Source organism: Rhinopithecus bieti, unplaced genomic scaffold (assembly GCF_001698545.2).
Source record: "Rhinopithecus bieti isolate Rb0 unplaced genomic scaffold, ASM169854v2 scaffold_71, whole genome shotgun sequence".
In the NCBI taxonomy this organism is placed as follows: Eukaryota; Metazoa; Chordata; class Mammalia; order Primates; family Cercopithecidae; genus Rhinopithecus; species Rhinopithecus bieti.
The window spans coordinates 331,300-358,134 of record NW_016803101.1 but is presented as its reverse complement, the minus strand read 5'-3'; the positions used below and the strand labels follow the sequence as shown (position 1 = coordinate 358,134).

At 37.3% G+C, this 26,835-nt stretch overlaps 1 protein-coding gene across 4 annotated transcripts in view; it reads right to left on the bottom strand.

The window, feature by feature from the left end:
* Positions 1 to 26,835, bottom strand: part of CCDC171 (coiled-coil domain containing 171) — a 399,071-nt gene that overhangs the window by 288,818 nt on the left and 83,418 nt on the right. For all 4 annotated transcript variants that reach the window (XR_001889029.1, XM_017891142.1, XM_017891322.1 and 1 more), the window contains exons 8-10: positions 21,226 to 21,318; positions 12,210 to 12,370; positions 1,302 to 1,440 (exon numbers count right to left, since the gene is read on the bottom strand). Coding sequence is in view for 3 of the 4 variants with exons in the window: in XM_017891142.1 (XP_017746631.1) it covers positions 1,302 to 1,440; positions 12,210 to 12,370; positions 21,226 to 21,318 (393 nt within the window). In the remaining variant the exon portion in view is untranslated. The remainder of the gene's footprint in view (positions 1 to 1,301; positions 1,441 to 12,209; positions 12,371 to 21,225; positions 21,319 to 26,835) is intronic.

The following is a 26,835-nucleotide window of genomic DNA, read 5'->3' as shown; positions in this document are numbered from 1 at the left end:
TGAAAAGAGGGGGCCGGGCGTGGTGGCTCAAGCCTGTAATCCCAGCACTTTGGGAGGCTGAGATGGGTGGATCACGAGGTCAGGAGATCAAGACCATCCTGGCTAACCCGGTGAAACCCCGTCTCTATAAAAAATACAAAAAACTAGCCAGGCGAGGTGGCGGGCGCCTGTAGTCCCAGCTACTTGGGAGGCTGAGGCAGGAGAATGGCATGAACCCGGGAGGCAGAGCTTGCAGTGAGCTGAGATCCGGCCACCGCACTACAGTCTGGGGGACAGAGCGAGACTCCGTCTCAAAAAAAAAAAAAAAAGAATATATGAAAAGATGTGTTTAGATCAAGTGCAGTGGTTCATACCTTAATCCCAGCATTTTGGGAGGCCAAGACAGGAGGACCACTTGAGGCTGCTTGTTTGGTGCCAGCCTGGCCAACACAGCGAGACCTCATCTCTGTAAAAAAATTTTTAAACCAGCCAGGCACAGAGGCACACATCTGCAGTCTCAGCTACTCAGGGGGCTGAGGCAAGAGGAGTGCTTGAGCCCAGGAGTTGGAGATTACAGTAAGCTAGGATTGCACCACTGCACTCTACCCTGGGCAACAGAGTGAATTAAACCCCATCTTTTAAAAAAAAAAAAAAAAAAAAAAAAAAAATGTGTTTAGAAAACAAGGAACACTATAATGAAGCTAAAGCAAGACAGATAGAGGGCAAAGGCAAAAGAAGAGGGTAGAAAAGTTAACATGAAGACAAAAGGAAAAGCTCCTGAGATTACACAACAAGAAGCTGGCCGTTATTTCAAAAACAACAGGGAGGCACTGACATGCTGATGAGTTTTGAATAAAGAGAGGTTGACAAAAACAGACCAATATTTTACAAAGATGAATTTGGTTATAGTGTAAAAGCTAGATTACTGGAGAATGGAGAGAGAGTGATCACGTACAAAACAATTACAAAAGGAAGTCTTTGAAATCATCAGATGTGTTAATTACAAACCCCAATCACCCTTAATCTAAGTAACACTGTTTTATGTACAATAAAAAAATGAAAACATTTGAATACACTTTTGAAAATTCTATAATTCAGAGTTTTACTAGTTCAGTTAGTTTCCCCAATTATTCCAAATCAGAGAGATTTCATTATCTATATCTTTGATGTAATCAGCATTTCCAGTTTTGGAAATTTTGTTTGTCACTAAAATAACTTTCATACTATTATCTCATGGAATGTGGTAAGGAAAAACAACCCTGCTATACATCAACTATGACCCAGTAAAGTGATTGCCATAGGGTTTTCTTTTTTATTCTTACCATTACTAGTTCTTCCTGTAACTCACTGTAACTTTTTTCATTATACTGGAGTCTCTTTGAGAGGTCTATAATTACTTTCTTCTGTTCCTCGATCTCTTCATTTAGTTTCTTGTTTTTGGAGAAATACTCTCTTTCTAATCTGAAAAGTTAAAGTGTCAGAGCAGGTTTTTCAAACATGCTTAGATCAACTGATATTACACACCTTTAAGACATATGGCAGATGTACTACATATCATGTGTTCATGCTAAAAGACTTTTTAAGGCTGCCTTTCCTTTTCAAACAAAAGTACTGCATATTCTTAAATGAAAAACTTCAAAGCAATATTACTTCCCCTTTGATAGTAGGTATTTGTAGTATGCCCAAAGCTATAAGCAAAATAGATTTGGTTAGTGTTGATTTGGTTGCACCACCATTTTTGATGAGCAAAACCCACCTACCATAGTTCAATTAGCTCAGAGACTATCTCAAGAATGAGAAAACCGTACTACCAAACAATTTTAAAATTAAAATACAACATTAAAAATGGAACAAATGTCTCACATCTGAATGTCCATGCAAGTAGAACCAGTGTGGTGGCATGGAAGATCCAAAAGGAAGAATAATCAAAAATAATTCACATTCAGTTTGAAGACATATGAATTTCTTTTCAAAGGATTCACCTTCCTATTTAAGTTTCGCTCAGATAGGCCAGGTGCAGCTGCTCACAACTGTAATCCCAGCACTTTGGCAGTCCATGGCAGAAGGATCATTTCAAGCCAGGAGTTTAAGATCAGCCTGGACAACAAAAGAAGACTCCATTTCTACAAAATAATTTAAATATCAGCCAGGCAGAGTGGTGTGTGTCTGTAGTCCCAGACTCTCAGGAGGCTGAGGCAGGAGGACTGCCTGAGCCCAGGAGTTCAAGGTTGCAGTGAGCTATGATTGTGCCACTGCACTCAGTCTAGGTAACAGATTGAGATCCCATCGCTTATATATATATAAGACACACACACACATAATATATACACACACATGGCTGTGTGTGTGCATATATATATATATATATATCTAGATACAGAGAGAGAGAGAGAGAGAGAGAGAGAGAAATGAACAAGGCCTCCAAGAAATATGGGCCTATGTGAAAAGACCAAACGTGCATTTGATTGGTGCACCTGAAAGTGACGGGAGAATGGAACCAAGCTGGAAAATACTCCTCAGGATATTATCCAGGAGAACTTCCCCAACCTAGAAAGGTAGGCCAACATTCAAATTCAGGAAATACAGAGAACACCACAAAGATACTTCTCGAGAAGAGCAACCCCAAGACACATAATTCTCAGATTCACCAAGGTTGAAATGAAGGAAAAAATGTTAAGGGCAGCCAGAGAGAAAGGTCAGGTTACCCACAAAGGGAAGCCCATCAGACTAACAGCACATCTCTTCGCAGAAATCCTATACGCCAGAAGAGAGTGGGGGGCCAATATTCAACATTCTTAAAGAAAAGAATTTTCAACTCAGAATTTCATATTCAACCAAACTAAACTTCATAAGTGAAGGAGAAATAAAATATTTTACAGACAAGCAAATGCTGAGAGATTTTGTCACCACCAGGCCTGCCTTACAAGAGCTCCTGAAGGAAACAGTAAACATGGAAAGGAACAACTGGTACCAGCCACTGAAAAAAACATGCCAAATTGTAAAGACCATCAATGCTATGACGAGCCTGCATCAATTAACGAGCAAAATAACCAGCTAACATCATCATGACAGGATCAAATTCACACATAACAATATTAACCTTAAATGTAAATGGGCTAAATGCCCCAAGTAAAAGACAAAGACTGGCAAATTGCATAAAGAGTCAAGACCTATTGGTGTGCTGTGCTCAGGAGATCCATCTCACATGCAGAGACACACACAGGCTCAAAACAAAGGAATGGAGGAAGATCTACCAAGCAAACGGGAAAAAAAAAAAAAAAAAAAAAGCAGGAGTTGCAACCCTAGTCTCTGAAAAAACAGACGTTAAATCAACAAAGATCAGAAGAGACAAAGAAGGCCATTACATAATGGTAAAGGGATCAATTCAACAAGAAGAACTAACTGTCCTATATATATATGCACCCAATACAGGAGCACCCAGATTCATAAATCAAGTTCTCAGAGACTTACAAAGAGACTTAGACTCCCACACAATAATAACGGGATACTTTAAAACCCCACTGTCAACATTAGACAGATCAACGAGACAGAAGGTTAACAAGGATATCCAGGACTTGAGCTCAGCTCTGGACCAAGTGGACCTAATAGACATCTACAGAACTCTCCACCCCAAATCAAAAGAATATACATTCTTCTCAACACCGCATCGCACTTATTCTAAAATTGACCACATAATTGGAAATAAAACACTCCTCAGCAAATGTAAAAGAACAGAAATCACAACAAACTGTCTCAGACCACAATGCAATCAAATTAGAACTCAGGATTAAGAAACTCACTCAAAACCGCACAACTACATGGAAAGTGAACAACCTGCTCCTGAATGACTACTCAGTAAATAACAAAATGAAGTCAGAAATAAAGATATTATTTCAAAGCAATGAGAACAAAGACACAACGTACCAGAATCTCTGGGACACATTTAAGGAAGTGTGTAGAGGGAAATTTATAGCACTAAATACACATAAGAGAAAGCAGGAAAGATCTAAAATCAACACCCTAACATCACAATTAAAAGAATTAGAGAAGTAAGAGCAATCAAATTCAAAAGCCAGCAGAAGGCAAGAAACAGCTAAGATCAGAGCAGAACAGAAGGAGATAGAGACACACACACAAAAAAAAACCCTTCAAAAAAATCAATGAATCCAGGAGCTGGTTTTTTGAAAAGATCAAAAAAATAGATAGCCTGCTAGCAATACTAATAAAGAATAAAAGAGAGAACAATCTAATCGATGCAATAAAAAATGGTAAATGGGATATCACCACCGATCCCACAGAAATACAAACTACCATCAGAGAATATTATAAACACCTATAAACACCTCTATGGAAATGAACTAGAAAATCTAGAAGAAATGGATAAATTCCTGAACACATACACGCTCCCCAAGACTAAACCAGGAAGAAGTTGAATCTCTGAATAGACCAACAACAGGTTCTGAAATTAAGGCAACAATTAATAGCCTACCAACCAAAAAAAAAGCCCAGGACTGGACAGATTCACAGTCGAATTCTACCGGAAGTACAAACAGGAGCTGGTACCATTCCATCTGAAACTATTCAAATCAATAGAAAAAGAGGGAATCCTCCTTAACTCATTTTATGAGGCCAGTATCATCCAGATGCCAAAGCCTGGCAGAGACACAACAAAAGGAGAGAATTTTAGACCAATATCCCTGATGAACATAGATGCAAAAAGCCTCAATACAATTCTGGAAAACCAAATCCAGCAGCACATCAAAAAGTGTATCCACAAAGATCAAGTTGGCTTCATCCCTGGGACGCAAGGCTGGTTCAACATACGCAAATTAATAAATGTAATCCATCACATAAACAGAACCAACAACAAAAACCACATGATTATTTCAATAGATGCAGAAAAGGCCTTAAACAGAATTCAACACCCCTTCATACCAAAAACTCTCAATGAACTAGGTAAGGATGGAACATATCTCAAAATAGTAAGAGCTATTTATGACAAACCCACAGCCAATATCATACTGAATGGGCAAAAACTGGAAGCATTCCCTTTGAAAACCAACATATACAAAGATGCCCTCTCTCACCACTCCTATTCAACAAAGTGTTGGAAGTTCCGGCCAGGGCAATCAAGCAGAAGAAAAAAATAAAGGGTATTCGATTAGGAAAAGAGGACGTCAAATTGTCCCTGTTTGCAGATGACATGATTGTATATTCAGAAAACACCATCATTTCAGCCCAAAATCTCCTTAAGCTGATAAGCAACTTCAGCAAAGTCTCAGGATACAAAACTCAATGTGCAAAAATCACAAGCATTCTTATATACCAATAACAGACAGAGAGCCAAATCATGAGTGAACTCCCATTCACAATTGCTACAAAGAGAATAAAATACCTAAGAATCCAACTTACAAGGGATGTGAAGGACTTCTTCAAGAACTAGAAACCACTGCTCAGAAAATAAAAGAGGACACAAACAAATAGAAGAATATTCCATGCTCATGGGTAGGAATAATCAGTATCATGAAAATGGCCATACTGCCCAAGGTAATTTACAGATTCAATGCCATCGCCATCAAGCTACCAATGACCTTCTTCACAGAATTGGAGAAAACCACTTTAAAGTTCATATGGAACCAAAAAAGAACCCGCATGGCCAAGACAATCCTTAGCAAAAAGAACAAAGCTGGAGGCATCACGCTATCTGACTTCAAACTATACTACAAGGCTACAATAACCAAAACAGCATGGTACTGGTACCAAAACAGAGATATAGACCAATGGAACAGAACAGAGGTCACAGAAATAACACCATACATCTACAACCATCTGATCTTGACAAACCTGACGAAAAGAAGATATGGGGAAAGGATTCCCTATTGAATAAATGGTGTTGGGAAAACTGAGTAGCCATATGTAGAAAGCTGAAACTGGATCCCTTCCTTACACCTTACACAAAAATTAATTCAAGATGGATTAAAGACTTAAATGTTAAACCTAAAACCATAAAAACCCTAGAAGAAAAGATTAATTCAAGATGGATTAGAGACTTAAATGTTAGACCTAAAACCATAAAAACCCTAGAAGAAAACCTAGGTAATACCATTCAGGACATAGGCATGGGCAAGGACTTCATGTCTAAAACACCAAAAGCAATGGCAACAAAAGCCAAAATTGACAAATGGGATCTAATTAAACTAAAGAGCTTCTGCACAGCAAAAGAACCTACCATCAGAGTGAACAGGCAACCTACAGAATGGGAGAAAATTTTTACAATCTATCCATCTGACAAAGGGCTAATATCCAGAATCTACAAAGAACTTAAACAAATTTACAACCAAAAACAAACAACCCCATCAAAAAGTGGGCAAAGGATATGAACAGACACTTCTCAAAAGAAGACATTTATGCAGCCAACAGACATATGAAAACATGCTCATCATCACTGATCATCAGAGAAATGCATATTAAAACCACAATGAGATACCATCTCACACCAGTTAGAATAGTAATCATCAAAAAGTCAGGAAACAACAGGTAGTGGAGAGAATGTGGAGAAATAGGAATGCTTTGACACTGTTGGTGGGAGTGTAAATTAGTTCAACTATTGTGGAAGACAATGTGGCGATTCCTCAAGGATCTAGAACTAGAAATACCATTTGACCCAGCCATCCCATTACTGGGTATATACCCAAAGGATTATAAATCATGCTGCTATAAAGACACATGCACACATATGTTTACTGTGGCACTATTCGCAATAGCAAAGACTTGGAACCAATCCAAATGTCCATCAATGATAGACTGGATTAAGAAAATGTGGCACATATACGCTATGGAATACTATGCAGCCATAAAAAAGGATGAGTTCACGTTCTTTGCAGGGACATGGATGAAGCTGGAAACCATCATTCTGAGCAAACGATCACAAGGACAGAAAACCAACCACCACATGTTCTCACTCATAGGTGGGAACTGAACAATGAGAACACATGTACTCGGGGAAGGGAACATCAAACACTGGGGCCTGGCCGGCAGTGAGGGGCTTGGGGAGGGACAGCATTAGGAGAAAGACCGAATGTAAAGACCTAATGTAAACGAGTTGATGGATGCAGCAAACCAACATGGCACATGTATACCTATGTAACAAACCTGCACATTGCACACATGTATCCTAGAACTTAAAGTCTAAAAAAAAATAAAAATAAATTAAAAAAAAAAAAACTTGTCCAGACTGGAACAAGTAGACAAAAGAGTCCAGGAGGACCACCTCTTAGAAGAAATTTAAAATGATAGGATCTCTGAGGGGTAGGAACATGGGAGACTTTCGGTTCTGTTAATGTTTAGAAATAATTTAATAAGTGATTGGTTAATCACATAAACTAATACAGTTTAAAATGAGGCAATTATTAACTATTCTCATCTGTTGATTCTGCAAATATTTTCTGTTTTGTTTTTTTAGACAGCATCTCACTTGGTCACCCATGGTGAAGTACAGTGGCATGATCATAGCTCACTGCAGCCTCGAACTCCTTGGCATAAGCAATCCTTATACCTCAGCCTCCCAAGTAGCTGGGACTACAACCATGCGCCACCACAAGCAATCCTCCCCCACCTCGGCCTCAAACAATCCTCCCACCACAGCCTCCCAAAGTGCTGGAATTACAGGTATGAGCCACCACATCCAGCCCAATTCCATAAATCTTTATTTAGCAGCTCTTATGTACCTTTCTAGGCATTGACAGACAGTAATAAACAAAGTTTCTTGTTACATAAGACAGACAATAAATAACAAAGAACACAATAAAATGTGCTATAAAAAAAAGATGGGTTAACAAAAATTAAACTGTAGAAAAAATAAAGTATGCTGAATCCAAAAATATAACTCTATGGAAAGGATGGAAAGAGGGAAGGAGTAAGTGTCTGTGGTGTGGGAGAAGCATATAATAGAGATATATAAGTAGAACTCAATAGATATCTAAAGGCAGAAACTTAAAAAATGGCATACTATGCTTGTTATTTAGAAATATGAAATCAAATTTCAGAAGAAAGAGCACTAAGATTTGAAAGTAGATGCATCAAAGGAGTAGAAACTAATAGTGGAGAGCAATGGGGCATGAAACTTGTTTTTCATGAGCCTAACAGTACCATTTTATTCATTAGACTGTGTACATGTATTAATTTGATAAAATCAAGATTTTAGTTAAAAATTACTGTTACTCAAAAAATATAAAATTAAGTGCATCTGTCATTACACACACAATACACACACAGCTTTTTTTTTTTTTTTTTGCTGGGGGGGGTACTATTTTATAAATAAAGGCCAAACTGTGTCCATTGAAATGGGGGAACACACCTTGCTATTGAGCATTCTGGTGGACAACTCAAAAAAGCTGACTCCTACCACGCTGCTAAACTCCCAACCAAGAGGGAGTAAGTGGGGCAAGAGTAGGGCAGGTTAAGGAGATGCCTCGTCTCTGAATTCTGATGGGAAAGGGCCAGGACTTAAAAGGTGGAGGATTTAGGCAAGAAAGGGAAGAGAGGAGAAGTAAGTCTGTAGCTAGGATGACTTCTTTCCTACTGGAGCTCCATTCTTCCTTTTTTTTTTTTTTTTAATACTTCAGCTAAGAATTTGACAATAACAGGCTATTTTAACAAATAGCCATCTTTGGACTATGTTTTACATACAATGTAAACAAAATAGTGCTACTAAGTTACAATACTGTTGTCATATTTATCCTTTTGGGTGTTATATTTAGAAAACTAAATTCCTAAATATTGAGTCTAAGAAATAAATTTAGATGCAGTCCATTTAGTATGATATATTTGACTAATGATGTTCCAAATTAAATTTAACTTTCAACTATACCTGAGGATTACTATGATCTCTTTCTCCCTACTATTGCCCAGCAATCAATTATCACAGCTAATGAAGACTTTACTATATTTGAAAATTCAGATGGTTAATGGGTACAAAAATCCAGCTAGATGGAACTAACAGGATCTAGTGTTTGGTGGCACAACAGAGCAACTATAGTTAACAATAATTTATTACATATTTCAAAATAACTAAAAAAGTGGAACTGGAATGTTCCTAACATAAATAAATGATAAATGCCTGAGTTAATGGATAGCCCAGTTACCCTGATTTGATCATCACACATTGGATGCTTGTATAAAAATATCACATGTACCCTATAAATATGTACAACTATTATTTACCCATAATTAAAAAAAAAATGTTCAAAAGAAAACAAAAGATTATTGAAAAGCTTTAGTTTCATACTGCAAGTTTTAGATGGAAAAAATTTTACACTAAGAAATTTTGATTACAGAATGATGGAATATATACATTCCATCTAAAATAATTTCATGCAGGAATGCCTACTGTTATGAAACTATGGACCAAAACTATAACTCTGCAATATAAACACAGCTTTCTTTCTCCTGCCTTTTAGTGAGATCCTGCCTAGGTTTACCTGGCAAGAAACAGAAGCTTAAGAACCTTAACCAATGGCAGGTTCAAGCATGATGAACTGCTACATCAGTTCACAACAGGTAAAACAATATTCTACTCCAAAACTCCACATTCTCAAAGTTGTAAGTTAAAAGTATTATTTACCTTAAAGACCTAAAATCTATCAATTCTCTATTTGTGATACATTAACCAAAACTTAGAACAACTTTGAAACAACAGAATATTTTTCAGAAATTCAGAATCTTCTTTAAAAAAATATTTAAAAAATTTTAAAAACCTTTTTTAAAGACGATGCTGAAGTATAGTTAGAAGTACAGGCAGAAAATGGAAAATGGAAGTACAGGTAGATCCCTCAAGTCGTATCATTCCTTGTTATACTACAGATAGAAGGGGTGGAAGTGGCTTTCATTTCACATACACGGAAAAGGAAGACGGGATGGGAAAAGGAAAGTCACAGAAGTTTTCAACGATTATTGGGCTTTAACGATTACCTGTCATTATTTATAATATTTAACGTGTATTATTATGACAGTTATATACAGATGAAGAAGCGATAAGGGACATTATGTTAAAGCATTAGGAGTGTTAATTAGCTAGTGCCTAGTTGGAATATGTAACCAATGTTTAGAATTGTCAGTTGGTGCTTACTGGAATATTAAACTTGAGTAAAAATTTTCAAGTACCAAAATACAACTAACAGCAAAACAAACTTAAGGAAAAGAACTGCTTTGGGGTCCAATTAGGAAAGTATATAGGTTAGACTCAGAGCTTAATTGTTAGCAAGTAGGTTAAAATTCCTCCGGTCCAATCTTTATGAGACTCTCTTCTTCAACATCCATGACAGAGAATCATCCACTCTGTGTTTTGAATTTCCCAAGGCAGGAAGCTCACTAGTTCCCTGAAAGATGTCTATTATTTCATTGCTAGAAAGCTTTAATTATTGGGAGCTCATTCTGACTTCTTACAGTTTTATTTGTAGGTCCTAATCATTACCTTAAAGCAAAAGTAAAGAAATCTTCACTATGTTCCACATAAAAGCCTTTCAAATAGATATGCAGAATAATATTTGAATACATATTTGAATAAAATTTGAATACATTGAAATATATTAAATGTGCACATTCAAGCAACGGTTCAAAAAAAATGAAGGAGAAATAAGTCCTTAGAATAACATTCACAGAATGTCATTTAAGTCATACTAGAGGAAGCAAGGAAATTCAGTTAACAATTATTGGTTTAAAATATTATAAGTATTATTAATTAAAGAAACCAACATTTTAAAAGAGTTTTAATTTTTTCAGTCTTTCAGGTACAATCTTCATGGTTTTGTCACACAAAATTACCACTATTTAAGTAATACTTTCACTTAAATTAACTCACTTCTTATAATAAATAAAGCCTTTTTTTGTTTATTTATCTATTTTTTTTTGAGACGCAGTCTCCCTCTGTTGCCCAGGCTGGAGTACAATGGCATGATCTCAGCTCACTGCAACCTCTGCCTTCCGAGTTCAGGTGATTCTCCTGCCTCAGCCTCCCAGGTAGCTGGGATTACAGGTGCCCACCACCCCACCACACTTGGCTAATTTTTGTATTAGTAGAGACGGGGTTTTACTGTGTTAGCCAAGCTGGTCTCGAACTCCTGAACTCAAGTGATCTACCAGAGTCGGCCTCCCAAAGAGCTGGGATTACAGGTGTGAGCCACTGTGCCCAGCCAATAAAGCATTTTAAAAGAAATCTTTATATTGTGGCTACAAATGGAAAACCATTATCTACTTGCCATAAATAGAAACAAAGATTAAAATATAATTCTAATATGCCAGTGTATTATCATGCCACAAATGAATAGTAGTATGAATTCCCACCCTCCGGGGGGAAATGGTTTAAAATGTCTACTATTGACTTATTTTTGGAAACATATTAATGCATTATAAACTTCTTAAAGCATTTCACAGAATTTTGAAGATGAAAGGCTTTTGAACTGAAATAAAATCAGTAGGAGTCAGAAAGATTTTAATTCTGCCACTTAGGAGCTATATGTCCTTACTCTGGCTAAGCCTCAATTTCCACATCTGTAAAAGAGATTTTTAAAAGTACCTTCCTCATAGGGTGTTAGACAAATGAAACGATGCAGTGCTATGTATATAGTGAGTCACAAATGCATGTTAGCCACTAGTAGTAGTATTACTGCTATTATTATTATTTCTGTAGTTTGAGAAAATGTCAAATATTATCCATCTTCATATAGACCATTTTACGTGGCTTAGAAATCTTAGCCCCAGATCTTAGCCTTAGATCATAGCTCACTTCAGCCTTGAACTCCTGGGCTCAGGTGATCCTCCCACCTCAGCCTCTCGAGTAGCTGGGACTACATGTGCACACCACTATACCCGGCTAATTTTTTTTATTTTTTTGTAGAAACAAAGTCTCACTATGTTGCCCAAGCTGGTCTTCATACTTAAAGATATTGCATTACATCAATCATATAATACAAACTACATTAATATATTTACTTCCTAGTATATTACTCAATTTCTTGGGCTACTTGGAATATAATATACTTCAATATCCAAAAGAGCAGTTCCATTTTTACCTATACAGGAAAGTATAGTTATGTTTTATGAAGTCACTTACCCCAATCTACCACTGACATTAATGGGAGCTATATCAAAAATACATAGTATACATTCATATTTTACATAGCTTTTATAAAATCTTTATGTTAATTTAGAGAATTTTACAGTAGAATACTCACAAATTTAGTTTTGCAGAGCTCTCTTGTGCATTATGCTTTTCTCGCTCATATGCACTTTCAACTTCTTTGAATTCATTCTTGATCATTTCCAAATCAGCAACAGCTTCTGCTTGACTGGCCTTTTCTACTTGCAAAGCTCCTTCAAGGTCTCGAATCCGTAACTACCAGATGACAGACAAGTAATTAAATCAAGCTAAGAAATGCTAGCAGCAATCTTAAATTGAGTAGAATACTTTGACAGTAACAGATTATCATTCATCCAAGCACTTCCTTCTGTTTTGGCTTAAAAAAGAAAGATAAACAAACAAAAGACAGTTTATTCCCTTTCTCAATATGTTTAAATAAAAGGAGAAAGAGTGGAAGAATGAAGACAAGAGTTAACTGTGTTATGAAAGATAGGCTGGTATAATATAACCCATTCTATCAAAGAAAATAGATATGTAGATACAACTCAATCTAAATTTTCAAAGTTTCAAATTTTTACCCACTAATCCATTCAGATACTTCTTTTATAAAATATAATAAATTAAATGTTTGGCTTTTTTAAGACACAAGGTCTCACTTTGTCACCCAGGCTGAAGTGCAGTAGTGTGATCATAGCTCACTGTAGCCTTGAATTCCTGGGCTCAAGTGATCCTCCCACCTCAGCTTCTCAAGTAGCTGGGACTACAGGTGCACACCACCATACCCAGCTAATTTTTTTTACTTTTTGTAGAGATGGGGTCTTGCTATGTTGCCCGGGCTGGTCTTGAACTGCTAGCTTCAAGTGATCCTCTCACCTTAGCCCCCCAAAGCACTGAGATTACAGGCATAAGCCACTGCTCCTGGCCTGGTTTTTGAAAACTAAAGGGAAGTATTCTTCCTCTCTTATAAGAAACATTATAGGCCGGGCGCGGTGGCTCAAGCCTGTAATCCCAGCACTTTGGGAGGCCGAGACGGGCGGATCACGAGGTCAGGAGATCGAGACCATCCTGGCTAACACGGTGAAACCCCGTCTCTACTAAAAAATACAAAAAAGTAGCCGGGCGAGGTGGCGGGCGCCTGTAGTCCCAGCTACTTGGGAGGCTGAGGCAGGAGAATGGCGTAAACCCGGGAGGCGGAGCTTGCAGTAAGCTGAGATCCGGCCACTGCACTCCAGCCTGGGCGACAGAGAAAACCACCGTCGAAAAAAAAAAAAAAACAAAAAACAAAAAAAAAAACAAAAAAAAAAGAAACATTATAACATGAGTATCTCTATAAGCCTAAGAAATTTAATAGATCTTTTTATTCTTATATATAGATTATAATGGATTTCTTACTATAGAAAAGTGATGTTCTTATTGTCAAACAATACTATTTGACTGAAATATTTATGGTTATAGTGATTTGATATCTGGGATTCACTTCAAAATAGTCTGGAGGCAGCCAGCGCCTGTAGTCCCAGCTATTCAGAAGGCTNAAAAAAAAAAAAAAACAAAAAACAAAAAAAAAAACAAAAAAAAAAGAAACATTAAAACATGAGTATCTCTATAAGCCTAAGAAATTTAATAGATCTTTTATTCTTATATATAGATTATAATGGATTTCTTACTATAGAAAAGTGATGTTCTTATTGTCAAACAATACTATTTGACTGAAATATTTATGGTTATAGTGATTTGATATCTGGGATTCACTTCAAAATAGTCTGGAGGCAGCCAGCGCCTGTAGTCCCAGCTATTCAGAAGGCTGAGGAGGGAAGATCCCTTGAGCCAGGGAGTCCGAAGCTGCAGTGGGCCGTGATTGCACCACTGCACTCCAGCCTGGTTAACAGTGAGACCTTCCCTCAAAATAAAAAATAAAAACAAATTTTAAAGTCTGAAAGTGGGAGAGTTCTAGGAGGTAAGAGATAAAACACCATTGACATGAGGTAAGTATTGAAGCTGGGCAATGGCTATGTGGGAAGTTCATTTTCCTATTTCACTTTTGCATACACTTGAAATTCTACATAAAAAGACATTTTAAAACTATATTCCCAGGCCGAGGTGGGCAAATCACCTGAGGTTGGGAGTTTGAGACTAGACTGACCAACATGAGAAACTCTGTCTCTACTAAAAAATACAAAATTAGTCGGGCGTGGTGGCGAATGCCTGTAATCCCAGCCACTAGGGAGACTGAGGCAGGAGAATCACTTGAACCTGGGAGGCGGAGGTTGCAGCGAGCTGAGATCGTGCCACTGCACTCCAGCCTGAACAACAAGAGCAACATTACGTCTCAAAAAAAAAGACAAAACAAACTATATTCCCTGTGTCCACCAACCATAGGATGAATAAACAAGTTCATTCCAACAAAACAATTATATGTAGCTATAAAAAGGCTACAAAACAACCCATGGGTGTGCGCGCGTGTGTGTGTGTGTGTGTGTAAATTTAAGGGCCTACAGGCCAAGCACAGTGGCTCATGCCTATAATCCCAACCCTCTGGGAGGCTGAGGCAAGCGGATCATTTGAGCTCAAGAGATTGAGACCAGCCTGGGAAACATGGTAAAACCCCATCTCTACAAAAAATACAAAAATTAGCTGGGAGTGGTGTCACACGCTTGCAGTGCCAGCTACTTGGGGGACAGAAGCAGGCAGATAACTTGAGCTGGGGAAGTCAAGGCTGTAGTGAGCCAAGATCGCACCACTGCACCCCAGCCTGGGTGACAGAGCAAGACCCTGTCTCAAAAATAAATAAATTGAGGTGTAAAAGTGCAGTTTTGTTACATGGATATACTGCATAGTGGTGAAGTCTGGATTTTTAGTATAATCAACACCCAATAGTTTACACTGTACCCATTAAGTATCCCTTAACCCCATTTCCAGCTTCCCACCCTTTTGAGTCTCCAGTGACCATTAATCTACATTCTATGTCCATATGTACACATTATTCAGCTCCCAATTCTAAGTGAGAACATGTGGTATTTGACTGTGTCTGCATTGTTTCGCTTAAGATAATGGCCTCCAGTTCCATCCATGTTGCTGTAAAATACATGAGTTTATTCTCTTTTCAAAACAACTATTAAAAATTATCTATGTAGTTCTCCACATAGTATTCAAGAACAATGTATTGTTGATATATGTTGAAAATAGCAGGTTCCACATCAGTGTATATAGTATGCTACATTTGGGGTAAATAAGTGAAAAGAATAAAAATAAGCAGGCAGGAAGGTAGAGGAATGGGAGGGACAAGAATGAAAGCAAGAACTCTCAATCTAATATTGTTTTAATTTTTGAACTCTGTAGATAGTTTACCTTTTCAGAAAATAAAGTTTAAAAGAAAAGAGTTTCTTTTAGAAAATAGTTTAAAGAGGGGGTGGGGAGAGAAAAAAAAAGCTTCACATTAGTCAGAACATGGGTTTTAGACCCATAAAACTTGGGTTTGACGCTGTCCAAACATGACAGATAATAGAATAAAACAAACCAACAAAACTCGGGCTGAATCCCAGATCTACAAAATTAATGTGACTTTGGGCATATTACTAAAACTCCAAATACTTGAGGCTTCTCATCTATAAATAGTGAATAATAATAATGTCATCTAGACTATCTACTTGGCAGGGTGGCTACAAGGATCTAATGAGGCAATTTGTTGTTGTTGTTGTTGTTGTTGTTGTTGTTGAGATTGAGTCTCGCCGTGTCCCCCAGGCTGGAGTGCAGTGGTGTGATCTCGGCTGTCTGCAACCTCCACCTCTTAGGTTCAAGCGATTCCCCTGACTCAGCCTCCTGAGTAGCTGAGATTACAGGTGCCTGCCACCATGCCCAGCTAATTTTGGTATTTTTTTTAGTAGAGACGGGGTTTCATCATGTTGGCCAGCCTGGTCTCGAACTCCTGACCTCCAGTGATCTGCCCGCCTCAGCCTCCCAAAGTGCTGGGATTACAGGTGTGAGCCACCGTGCCTGACTGGCAATGTTTATTTAACCAATATTTATTAAGTACTTAATATATGCCAGTCAATATCCTAATGCTCAAGATATATACAATAATCATGAAACTACACAGTCTTAGCTCTTGAGGAGCTCATAGGCTTTAAGAGAACATAGACTGCAAAATGATATGGTATATCCTTCCTGTGACAGAGGTATGCACAAAGGTCCTGAATTCAGAGAAAAGTTATGGAACTCTGTGTGAGGCAAGCCTCATAGGAATGGCAACACACAACCTGAGTTAGGAAAGATAAACTCACCAGGAAACAAAGCCTAAGACGCCATGAAAATTTTTCAACATTAATCCATAAAAATGATAATAACCAGAATTCTTTTAATTATCCAAAATTTCTGGAATAATTGAAATGTTTATTCTTTTTTCAGGGGGAAGGGGGAGGTGGGGACAGAGTCTCACTCTGTCACCCAGGCTGGAGTGCAGTGGCACGATCTCAGCTCACTGCAACCTCCACCTCCCAGGCTCAAGCAATTCTCATGCCTCAGCCTCCAGTGTAGCTGGGACTACAGGCATGCGCCACTACACCCAGCTAATTTTTGTATTTTTAGCAGAGATGGAGTTTCGCCACGTTGGCCAGACTGGTCTGGAATTCCTGGCCTCAAGCGATCCGCCCGCCTCAGTCTCCCAAAGTGCTGGGATTACAGGTGTGAGCCACTGCACCTGGCATGAAATGTTTATTCTTACACTAAAGTAAGGTAGTAAAATAGGTAGATACAACTCGATTTAAATTTTGTAATTGTGCCCCTTAAATTCTATTTTTCTTTGATATTATGTCTAAATCCAATGTTTATAAGTCAAATAGTAAATCTGGGAAATATTTTCTTCTTGTCTACAGTGCTACCTTCTTTTAGAAAATAAGCACCCTCAATCACAAATGGTAAACCAATCAATTGAAAGAAAATCAGACTACAAAATAACAAATTTGAGTCATCTCTTTTAAGTCTGCTTTCTCATTTTTATGCCAAAGTATACAAACAAACTTAATAACAGATCTCATATACATATTCAACAGTAGTTTATAAGATGGTGATTAGTTACAGCTACTTAGTACTCTCCATCAAACTACTCTGAAACTGAATAGTATTAGATGTACCTCATTGGAAATACTTGTAAATATTTATAGATTTATGATTCAAATAAAAACTTTTCATTTTTTCTAAGTCATAGCACTGAGATATCAAATATTAATTTTAAACCATGTAAGTAAAAAATAGGTAATAATTTTCATATTTATAGTAATTAACCATATATTCCCAGGGATGTATCACAACTACAGTGAAAAACCTAACTTTGAAACTGTGTTTTTTTCATGAACTTAAAACTTCAGCCTATTAGTAAAAAGTCAAAAAACAGCATGTTAAGATGCTGATGAGGCTGCTGAGAAAAGGAAATGTTTATATATTGTTGGTGGGAATGTAAATTAGTTCAGCCACTGTGGAAAGTGAAATGGAGATTCTCAAAGAACTTAGAACTACCATTTGATCCAGCAATCCCATTACTGAGTACATATCCAAAAGAAAATAAATCATTCTACCAAAAAAACACATGCACTTTTATGTTCATCACAGCACTATTCACAATAGCAAAGACATGGAATCAACGCAGGTGCTCATCAATCAATGATGGATTGGATAAAGAAAATGTGGTATATATACACCATGGATTACTATGTAGCCACAAAAAAGAACAAAATCATGTCCTGTGCTGCAACATGGATGCAGCTGGAAGCCCTTATCCTAAGCAAATTAACACAGGAACAGAAAACCAAATACCGCATATTCTCACTTATAAGTAGAAGCTAAACACTAGATAATTGTGGACATAAAGATGACAGCAATGTACACTGGGGACTACTAGTGGGAAGAGGGCAGGAATGGGGCAAGAGTTGAAAAACTAACGATTGGGTACTATACTCAATACCTGGCTGACAAAATCAATCATGTACCAAACCTCAGCATTAGGCAATATATCCTGGTAACAAACTACACGTATACCCCCAGAATCTAAAATAAAAGCTGAAATCATAAAAGGAAACAAAGAAAAGAAAAGAAAAAGAAAACTTCAATCTTATTACTTATTGATGCCATTTTGGGGACCTGATCTTAAAGAAAAGTATACAAGTTTGCTTTAGCAGACATGCTCGAATATAGGGATCTGAGAATTTTAGGTAAGAAGAACATTTCATTAAAGTCAAAAGTGAAAACATAAATTTTAATCAAAATCTTTACAAATATAGTTGCAACTTGCATTAGTAGTTATTTAAACAATAAGGTAAAACACTATAAACTGTATTAATTAAAACAAGATAGGAAAAAAGTCTTTCAAAATGTAAATTAAGTAATTTAGACATATTAAAAGCAGTAGCTTTTAATATAAGTAGCTTTTGATGTAGATATCAAATCTAAGTTTTAGAAAAATAACTCTGGTAACTAACACTGGCAAATAAAGTAAGGGAGAGGTGATAGGAGGTTGGGTGAAGAGATAATAAACACCTAAATCAAGGCAATAACTTTTTTAAGTCTAAATTAGTTTTAATCTATCTGCTTAAAGCTACTTTTCATTTACTGATTTTGGCAACCCCACCATCCTCCTTGACATGAAATTCAAGAGCACAAATAAAGTGAGATGATTTTCAAACTTGCTAAAGCCAAATAAGCTTAAAACTACTTTTTCTTCTGGAAATAAGTGTATATATTTTATTTTCATACAGTCTATTACATTTGTTCACAAAGTAGTGCTCAAACATAATAACTGGCCAGCTAAATAACATGAAATAAGAACATCTTAACAGTTTATACTGAGTATCTAAGTTCATAAAGATACTTTCTACCTTCCTAGATTTAAGCAAACAAAATACTATTATAGGTACATAATTTTCATTAAAATTAATCTCTTTAACAGAAGCATAACAAATACCATATTTATTAGATTTTAAAGCATATTATCAAAATGCTGAGAAAACATTTAAGCAAAAAGTCATAACTGTCTATTAAATATTAAAATCAAAAAAGTAGCAGGTCCAACAAATCTCCTCCTACCTAATTTCCTTAACTTTCCTAACACTGGGAAACTGGCTGATCCAAGATAAGCTACCGGCAGGTGCTTGAGAGAATATAAAGAAAGGAACTGTTCACAAAAAAGCAGAATGACAAGAGTAAATGTACACTGTTCAGGTGACTTTGCATGACCATATCCTCAAAGGGCACTATGAACCTCTAAACTGCTCCTCAAAGTCAACATGTTCAAAACTTACAATTGTCTCTCTTCAGACTTCAGAGTTTGACAGTCAACTGCATCTGCCTACTTTCACACATATTGCAGACCTTGGTGTTCTCTTCTATTGCTCTTCCCCTCACACTGCAAATTTGTTACCTAAAATCATGCATTCTCAGTTTGTCCCCTGTATCTTTCCAATCACTGCTATTACCAATTACCATAAACTGGCAACTTAAAACGACATAAATGAATTATCTTACAGTCTATCAGAAGTCTGAAATGGGTCTTCTGGTGCTAAAGTCACAGTGTCAGCAAGGCTCCATTCCTTCTGGAGACTCTAGGGAAGAAATCTTGTCTAGCCTTTTCCAACTTCTGGAGGCCACCCACATTCCTGGGCTCATCGTGGCCTACTCTGATCTCTGCTTCTGTCATCACATCTCTGTCTCTGACTGTGACCCTCCTGCCAGGACTCTTATGATTACATCAGTCTCAACTAGATAAACTGGGACAAACTCCATCTCAAGATCCTCAAATAAATCACATCTGCAAAGTCCCATCTGCCGTGTAAGGTAACATATTCACAGGTTCTGAGGATAAGGACAGATGTGGACATCTTTGAGGGACTGTTATTTCCATTTCCATTACTACAGTTATTGCCTTGATTCAGGTGTTCATCATCTCTTCACCCAGTCTCCTATCTCCACTCCCTTCCTTTATCTACCAATATGGTACCAGAGCTATTTTCTTAAACTTAGATTTCATATCTGTCCCAAAAGCTGCAGTGGCTTTCCACTGCTTTCAAAATAAGTCTAAGTTTCTTAGCATTAAAAACGACTTTCATAATTACTCTTCATCATGCCTTTCCACCATTATCTCCAAACTTTTCCCTAAGCTCTACCACTCAATAATGCAAGTATTTCTCAAAAGGAAACAAGTACATTCTTATTTAGTGGCTTTATCCAAGCAGTTGTTTAGAACAGTGGTCAGTAAACATTTTCTGTAAAGGGTCACAGAGTAAATATTTTAGTTTTTGTGGACTATAGGTCTGTCTCGACAAGCAGCCATAAACAATATGTAAACAAATGGGCGTGGCTGTCTTCTAATAAAACTTTACAGAAACAGGCTGCAGGTCAGACTTGGCCCATGGGCAGTAGTGTGCTAACCCCTAATAAAATGTTCTGCTTTCACTTCTCTTAGAAATTCCTTCTCATTCTCTAAGGCATAGCAAAAAGGATAGTTTCCTTAGGAGGCCTCCATTTAATTCCCCCTCCCAGATTTAATCCTTTTCTTTATTATATTCCCATTGTATTTCAGTATTTTGTACATCTATGTAAGCATCTATATATCTGGAGATAGATATTTAGTATCTCTGGTAACGAAATGTAAGTTACAAAAGGAGGTTATTCATCTTTACACCTTCAGCTCTTAATACAGTGATATGCATAGGATACGCACTCAATAAATAACATGCATGTTTTTTCAATATGCTCAAAAAGAAATTCGACCCACAGCTGTTCGGAAAAAGGACACTCTAATCCGCAAATTTCTTTGTAGACTGCCAGATAAGTTCTCTGTCACTACTACTCCATTCTGCCACTGTAGCACAAAAGCAGTTATGGACAACACAAAATTTCACAAGGACAGTGGGTGAGACCTGGTCTGTAGGCTGTAGTGTGCCAACTCCTCCACTAAGGTAGTATATCTCAACTGTATGCTAACCTCATATACAATAATGAGTGTCATCATAATATGTGACCCATTCTCAATGCACACCTTAGTTCTCTGAACATAGTGCTGTTTTTCCCAGCTGTTGTAACACAAATTAAGAAAATGCAGGCCAAAATATTTGTTTACATTTTACCTGAATAATTTCAGAATTAAATTTTGATTCCAAATGCGCTGCTCTTTCTGCTTCAATGTTTTCTTCTAATTTCCTCACTCTAAGAGTAGTTGCCTGAAAACAAAAGTTTAAATTCATGAACATTGGTATTTAAAGAAGATATGGATCACTACAGTCCAGAATGATAATTAACACTTTAGATGAGTAGATCTGCAGCCTCATTTCTTTTTCTTTGCAAGAACGCAATGTAAAATTCACACTCAAGAAGAATGCGCCAGAGCTTGCTTTTTCTTTACACTTTACTGAGGTATAACTTATATATAATAACCTACACATAGTGAAAATATACTTTTGATAAATTTTATACACACACACAAACACAAACACACTCATTAAATCACTGCCACAATCAATATAGGAAACATTTCCATCACTCTTAAAAGATACCTTATGTCTCTTGGTAATGCCTTCCTCCAGCCCTCACCATCCCACCACATACCCCAGTAATCACGAATCTGCTTTTTGTCACTATAGAGCAGTTTGTATTTTCTGGAGTTGTATATAAACTGAATCATATATTATGCTTTCTATTGCTGGGCTTCTTTCCCCTTACATAATTATTTTGACACCTATCCATGTGGTTGCATGCATCAACAGTTCATTCATTTTCATTGTTAAATACTGTTCCATTTTGTTAATAGACCACAACTGGTTTATCTGTTCACCTACTGATGGACATTTGAGTTGTTTTCAGTTTAGGCAATTACAAGTAAAACTACTATGAGCATTTGCGAGCAAGACTTTGTAAAGACATACACTTTCATTTCTCCGGGGTAAACAATGAAGAATGGAATGAATGGGTCAAATGATAGGTGCATATTGAATTTTTTTTTTTTTCTTTTCTTTTTTTTGAGACGAGTCTCGCTCTGTCACCCAGGCTGGAGTGCAGTGGCGCCATCTAGGCTCACTGCAAGCTCTGCCTCCCAGGTTCACACCATTCTCCTTCCTCAGCCTGCTGAGTAGCTGGGACTACAGGCACCTGCCACCACGCCCGGCTAATTTTTTGTATTTTTAGTAGAGATGGGATTTCACCGTGTTAGCCAGGATGGTCTCAATCTCCTGACCTCATGATCCACCCGCCTCGGCCTCCCAAAGTGCTGGGATTACAGGCATGAGCCACCGCACCCAGCCATATTGAATATTTTAAGAAACTGCCACACTGTTTTCCAAAGTGACGGTGCCAACTTACATTCCTAACAGCAATATATGAAATTTTCCTTTGTTCCACATCCTCACCAACACTTGGCATGATCATTTTTTGTTTTTGGTTTCTTGAGGTTTTACGAACAATCAAATAGGCATGTAGTAGTTACCTCATTTTAGTTTTAATTTGCATTTCCCCAATGACTAATGACACTGAGCATCTTTTCATGTACCTATTTGCCAACTGTGTATCTTCTTTGATGAAGTATATGTTCAAATATTTTCACTATTTTTTAATTGGGCTGTTTATTTTCATATTAGTGAGCTTTAAAAGTTCATTATACAATCTGAAAACGTGTCCTTTGTTAGATATATGATTTTCAAATATTTTCTCCCAGTCTACGTCCTGTCTTTTCATTCTCTTAACAGTATCACTTGCAAAGCAAAAGTTTCCATATGATGAAGTCTAATTTATCAGTTTTTCAGGCAAGAGTCAGTTTCTGGCCAGAGCCAGTCAAGATCTTTATTTTTGAACACAATTTCTGTTGAGAAAATGCAACCCTGGGAAGTAGCGGATTACTAGTCCCAAAGAGAGAATTGGTCATGACCAAGAATCTGTTGGGGGCAGAAAAATAGAACTATGGCAACACCCAGCATGTCTCAAGATAACGGTAGCAAAGAAAAGTCATGCCTAGAGTCCTGTCTGTCAATGGAGTAGTTCAATAGGGACAGAGAAAGGCATTACTAATTTGCTTTCCCTTCCTAGATGAAATGTGGGAAAAAAATAAATTAGTATTTATTATATTAACTAAACCATTTAGCCTAAGCCAAGTTTTTTTAAATGTTCAACTTGATTAATCTGATTTTCCTTCTCTCCCACCATTTCTTTTTGTTTACAGACAAAGATGGTAATGGATCACAATGAAAAGAAGTATAAATAAAAACTGAATAATCCACAAACTTATCAAGCAGTCTATGAATAACTAAGAAATGACTATACCGCTTTCTGGGCAATTAATTCCCATAATGATTATCATAATGCAGAGCATAAACACAAACATCCCTTCTTCTCTAGAGGCCTTTGTAGATGCACCTAGTTCTGACAGCCTTCACAGTCATGGAATAATCCTGCTTTGGGATATAATCACTCTGTGTTTTGCAAACACGAAATTCACAAAATATTCTTTTACAATGAACTATTTGCTTTATTTAGATTTTACAACCTATTAAAAATATTTCTTAATAAGCTGTTATACTAGAAAATAGTTGTTTTTTTTTAAAGAAAGCAATAAATCCAAATATGATCCTTTTGGGTCTCAAGATAATTTAAATCCAAAGGATAAAATTGAGTAAAATCTGACATTTATAACTTACACTACTCAAGTATTTAAAAATAACAGGCATTCTGCTGAAAGATGAAACTAGTAAATATTCACAGTTTTATCTGAAGACTCAAAACACCCTGAAAACCAGTAAATGAGGACATTTGGATAGTTGATGTAACTAAGGAATTATTATTACTTTTTTAGGTGTGATAATGATTAGTATTTTTTTAAACCCCTATCTTTGAGCCAGGCACAGTTGCCCCCATCACTTTGGGAAGCTGAGGACTGCTTGGGGCCAAGAGTTTGAGACCAGCCTGGGCAACAGAGAAAGACCCCATGTCTACAAAAAAAATTAACTAAATAAATTTTTTAAATTAATAAATAAAATAAACCCTTATCTTTTAAAAAATACATACTAAAGTGTTCAGGGATGAAAACTATATAATGTCTAGATATGGTTTAAAATGATCAACCCGGGAGTTAGGGGTGGGGGTTGGTGTTCATAAAATAAGATTGGTCATAAGCTGATAACTGTTGAAGCTAAATGATAGGCACATGGGGGTTCACTGTAATATTCTTTCTACTTTCACGTATGTGTGAAATTTTCCATATCGAGAAACATTTTTTAAACAACAAAAGCAAAATTATTAAGGTTAAGGGGGAAGTATGGCAATGGTATCATTATTTACCCAATTAACAAAATTAGGCCAGGCACAGTGGCTCACACTTGTAATCCCTGCATTTCGGAAGGCCAACTCAGGCAGATCACTTGAGCCCAGGAGCCCAAGGCCAGCCTGGGCAACATGATGAAGCCCCAACTCTACAAAAAAAAAAATACAAAAATTAGCCAGGCATTGTGGTGCGCACTTGTAGTCCCACCTACTTGGGAGGCTGAGGTGGGAGGATCTCTTGAGCCCAGGAAGTCAAGGCTGCAGTGAGCTGTCATCGTGCCACTGCACTCCAACCCAGGCAAGAGGAACGAGACCCTGTCTAAAAAATTATAAGTATATATTTTGACAACAACAACAAAAAAACATTAGAATGAATTATTTCATGATTAAACAGAAAAAGTAAATGGGAAGGGGGAGTTTAACTCAATCTATTCCTATCTATATTGCTGACGTGATAAGGCAAATAAAATATTCCCCACATAGTCACTTTTCTCCCACCCTTCTCAAAAAATGTTTCCACAGAATACCAGTCCCACAGGGTGTTGTTAGCTATTATATAAAAAAGCAATTTCATCATCAGAAGCATGTGAGAAACACAAGATTAAAACCAAACAATTTTCCTTACCAAAGACTTCTCAAAACGTTAACATGACAATCTTGAAAAAAAAGAATAAAGATGGAAGACATATGTCATAAATGCAAATCTCACTACAAAGCTACAGTGATCAGTCGAGCATGGTGGCTCCTGCCTGTAATCCCAGCGCTTTGGGAGGCCGACGCCGGCAGACAGCTTGAGCCCAGGAGTTCAAGACCAGCCTAGGCAACATGGTGAAATCCTATCTCTATCAAAACAAAAAGAAAAAACAAAAATTAGCCAAGTGTGGTGTTGGCCACCTACAATCCCAGCTACAAGGGAGGCTAAAGGTGAGAGAATGGCTTGAGCCTAGGAGGCAAAGGTTGCAGTAAGCAAAGATTGAGCCACTGTACTCCAACCTGGGTGACAGAGCCAGACTGTCTCAAAAATAAAAAAAAAGCTACAATAATCAAAACAATGTGGTACCAGCAAAAGGACAGACATATCGATTCATATAGATCCACTGAAAGGAACTGACAGTCCAGAAATAAACTCATGATTGGGTGGTCAATTTATTTTTGACAATGGTGCCATGACCACTCAATGGAAAAGATTCTTTTCATTAAATAATGTTGAGACAATTGGATATACATAGGCAAAAGAGTAAATTTGGATCCCATACCTCATATCATATACAAAAATAAATTCTAAATGGATCAATGACCTAAATATATGAGCTAAAAACCATAAAACTCTTAGAAGAAAACATAGGGGTAAATCTTCATAGTCTAGGCAACATAGTGAAACCCTGTCTCTACAAAAAAATAAACAAAATTAGCCGGGTGTGGTGAGGGGCACTTATGGTCCCAGCTACTTGGGAGGCTAAAGAGGAAAGGAAGGCTTGGGTCCAGGAGGTTGAGACTTCAGTAAGCTGAGATCATGCCACTGCACTCCAGCCTGGGCAACAAAGCAAGACCCTGTCTCAAAAAAAACCCAAAAACCTTCATGACCTTAGATTTGGCAATGGATTCTTAGATAGCAAAAGCACAAGCACGCATAAATAAATAAATAAATAAAATTAAAAACTTATCACAACACTATTCACAATAGCAAAGATACGGAATCAACTTACGTGTCCATCAACAAATGAATTAAGAAAGTGGGTTATATATACAATGGAATACTAGTTGGCCATAAAAAAAGAATGAAATCCTGTCATACGTAGCAATATGAATGGAACTAGAGGTCATTATGTTAAGTAAAATAAGCCAGGTACAGAACGACAAATACCACATGTTCTCACTCATATGTGAGAGCTAAAAAAGTTAATCTCGGCTGGGCATGGTGGCTCATGCCTGTAATCCTAGCACTTTGGAAGGTTGAGGTGAGAGGATTGCTTGAGCTCAGGAGTTCAAGACCAGTCTGAGCAAAATCTCTATAAAAAAGTGAGACCCCATCTCTATTAAAAAAAAAAAAAAAGTATAGGCCAGGTGCGGTGGCTCACGCCTGTAATCCCAGCACTTTGGGAGGCCAAGGCGGGTGGATCACCTGAGGTCAGGAGTTCAAGACCAGGATGGCCAATATGGTGAAACCCTGTCTCTACTAAAAATATAAAAATTAGCTGGGCACCGTGGCGGGCACCTGTAATCCCAGCTACTCAGGAGGCTGAGGCAGGAGAATCACTTGAACCCGGGAGGCAGAAGTTGCAGTGAGTGAAGATTGTGCCACTGCACTCCAGCCTGGGTGACAGAGTGAGACTTCGTCTCAAAAAAAAAAAAAATATATATATATATATATATGTGTGTGTGTGTGTGTGTGTGTGTGTGTGTGTGTGTGTGTGTGTGTATGCATATGTATG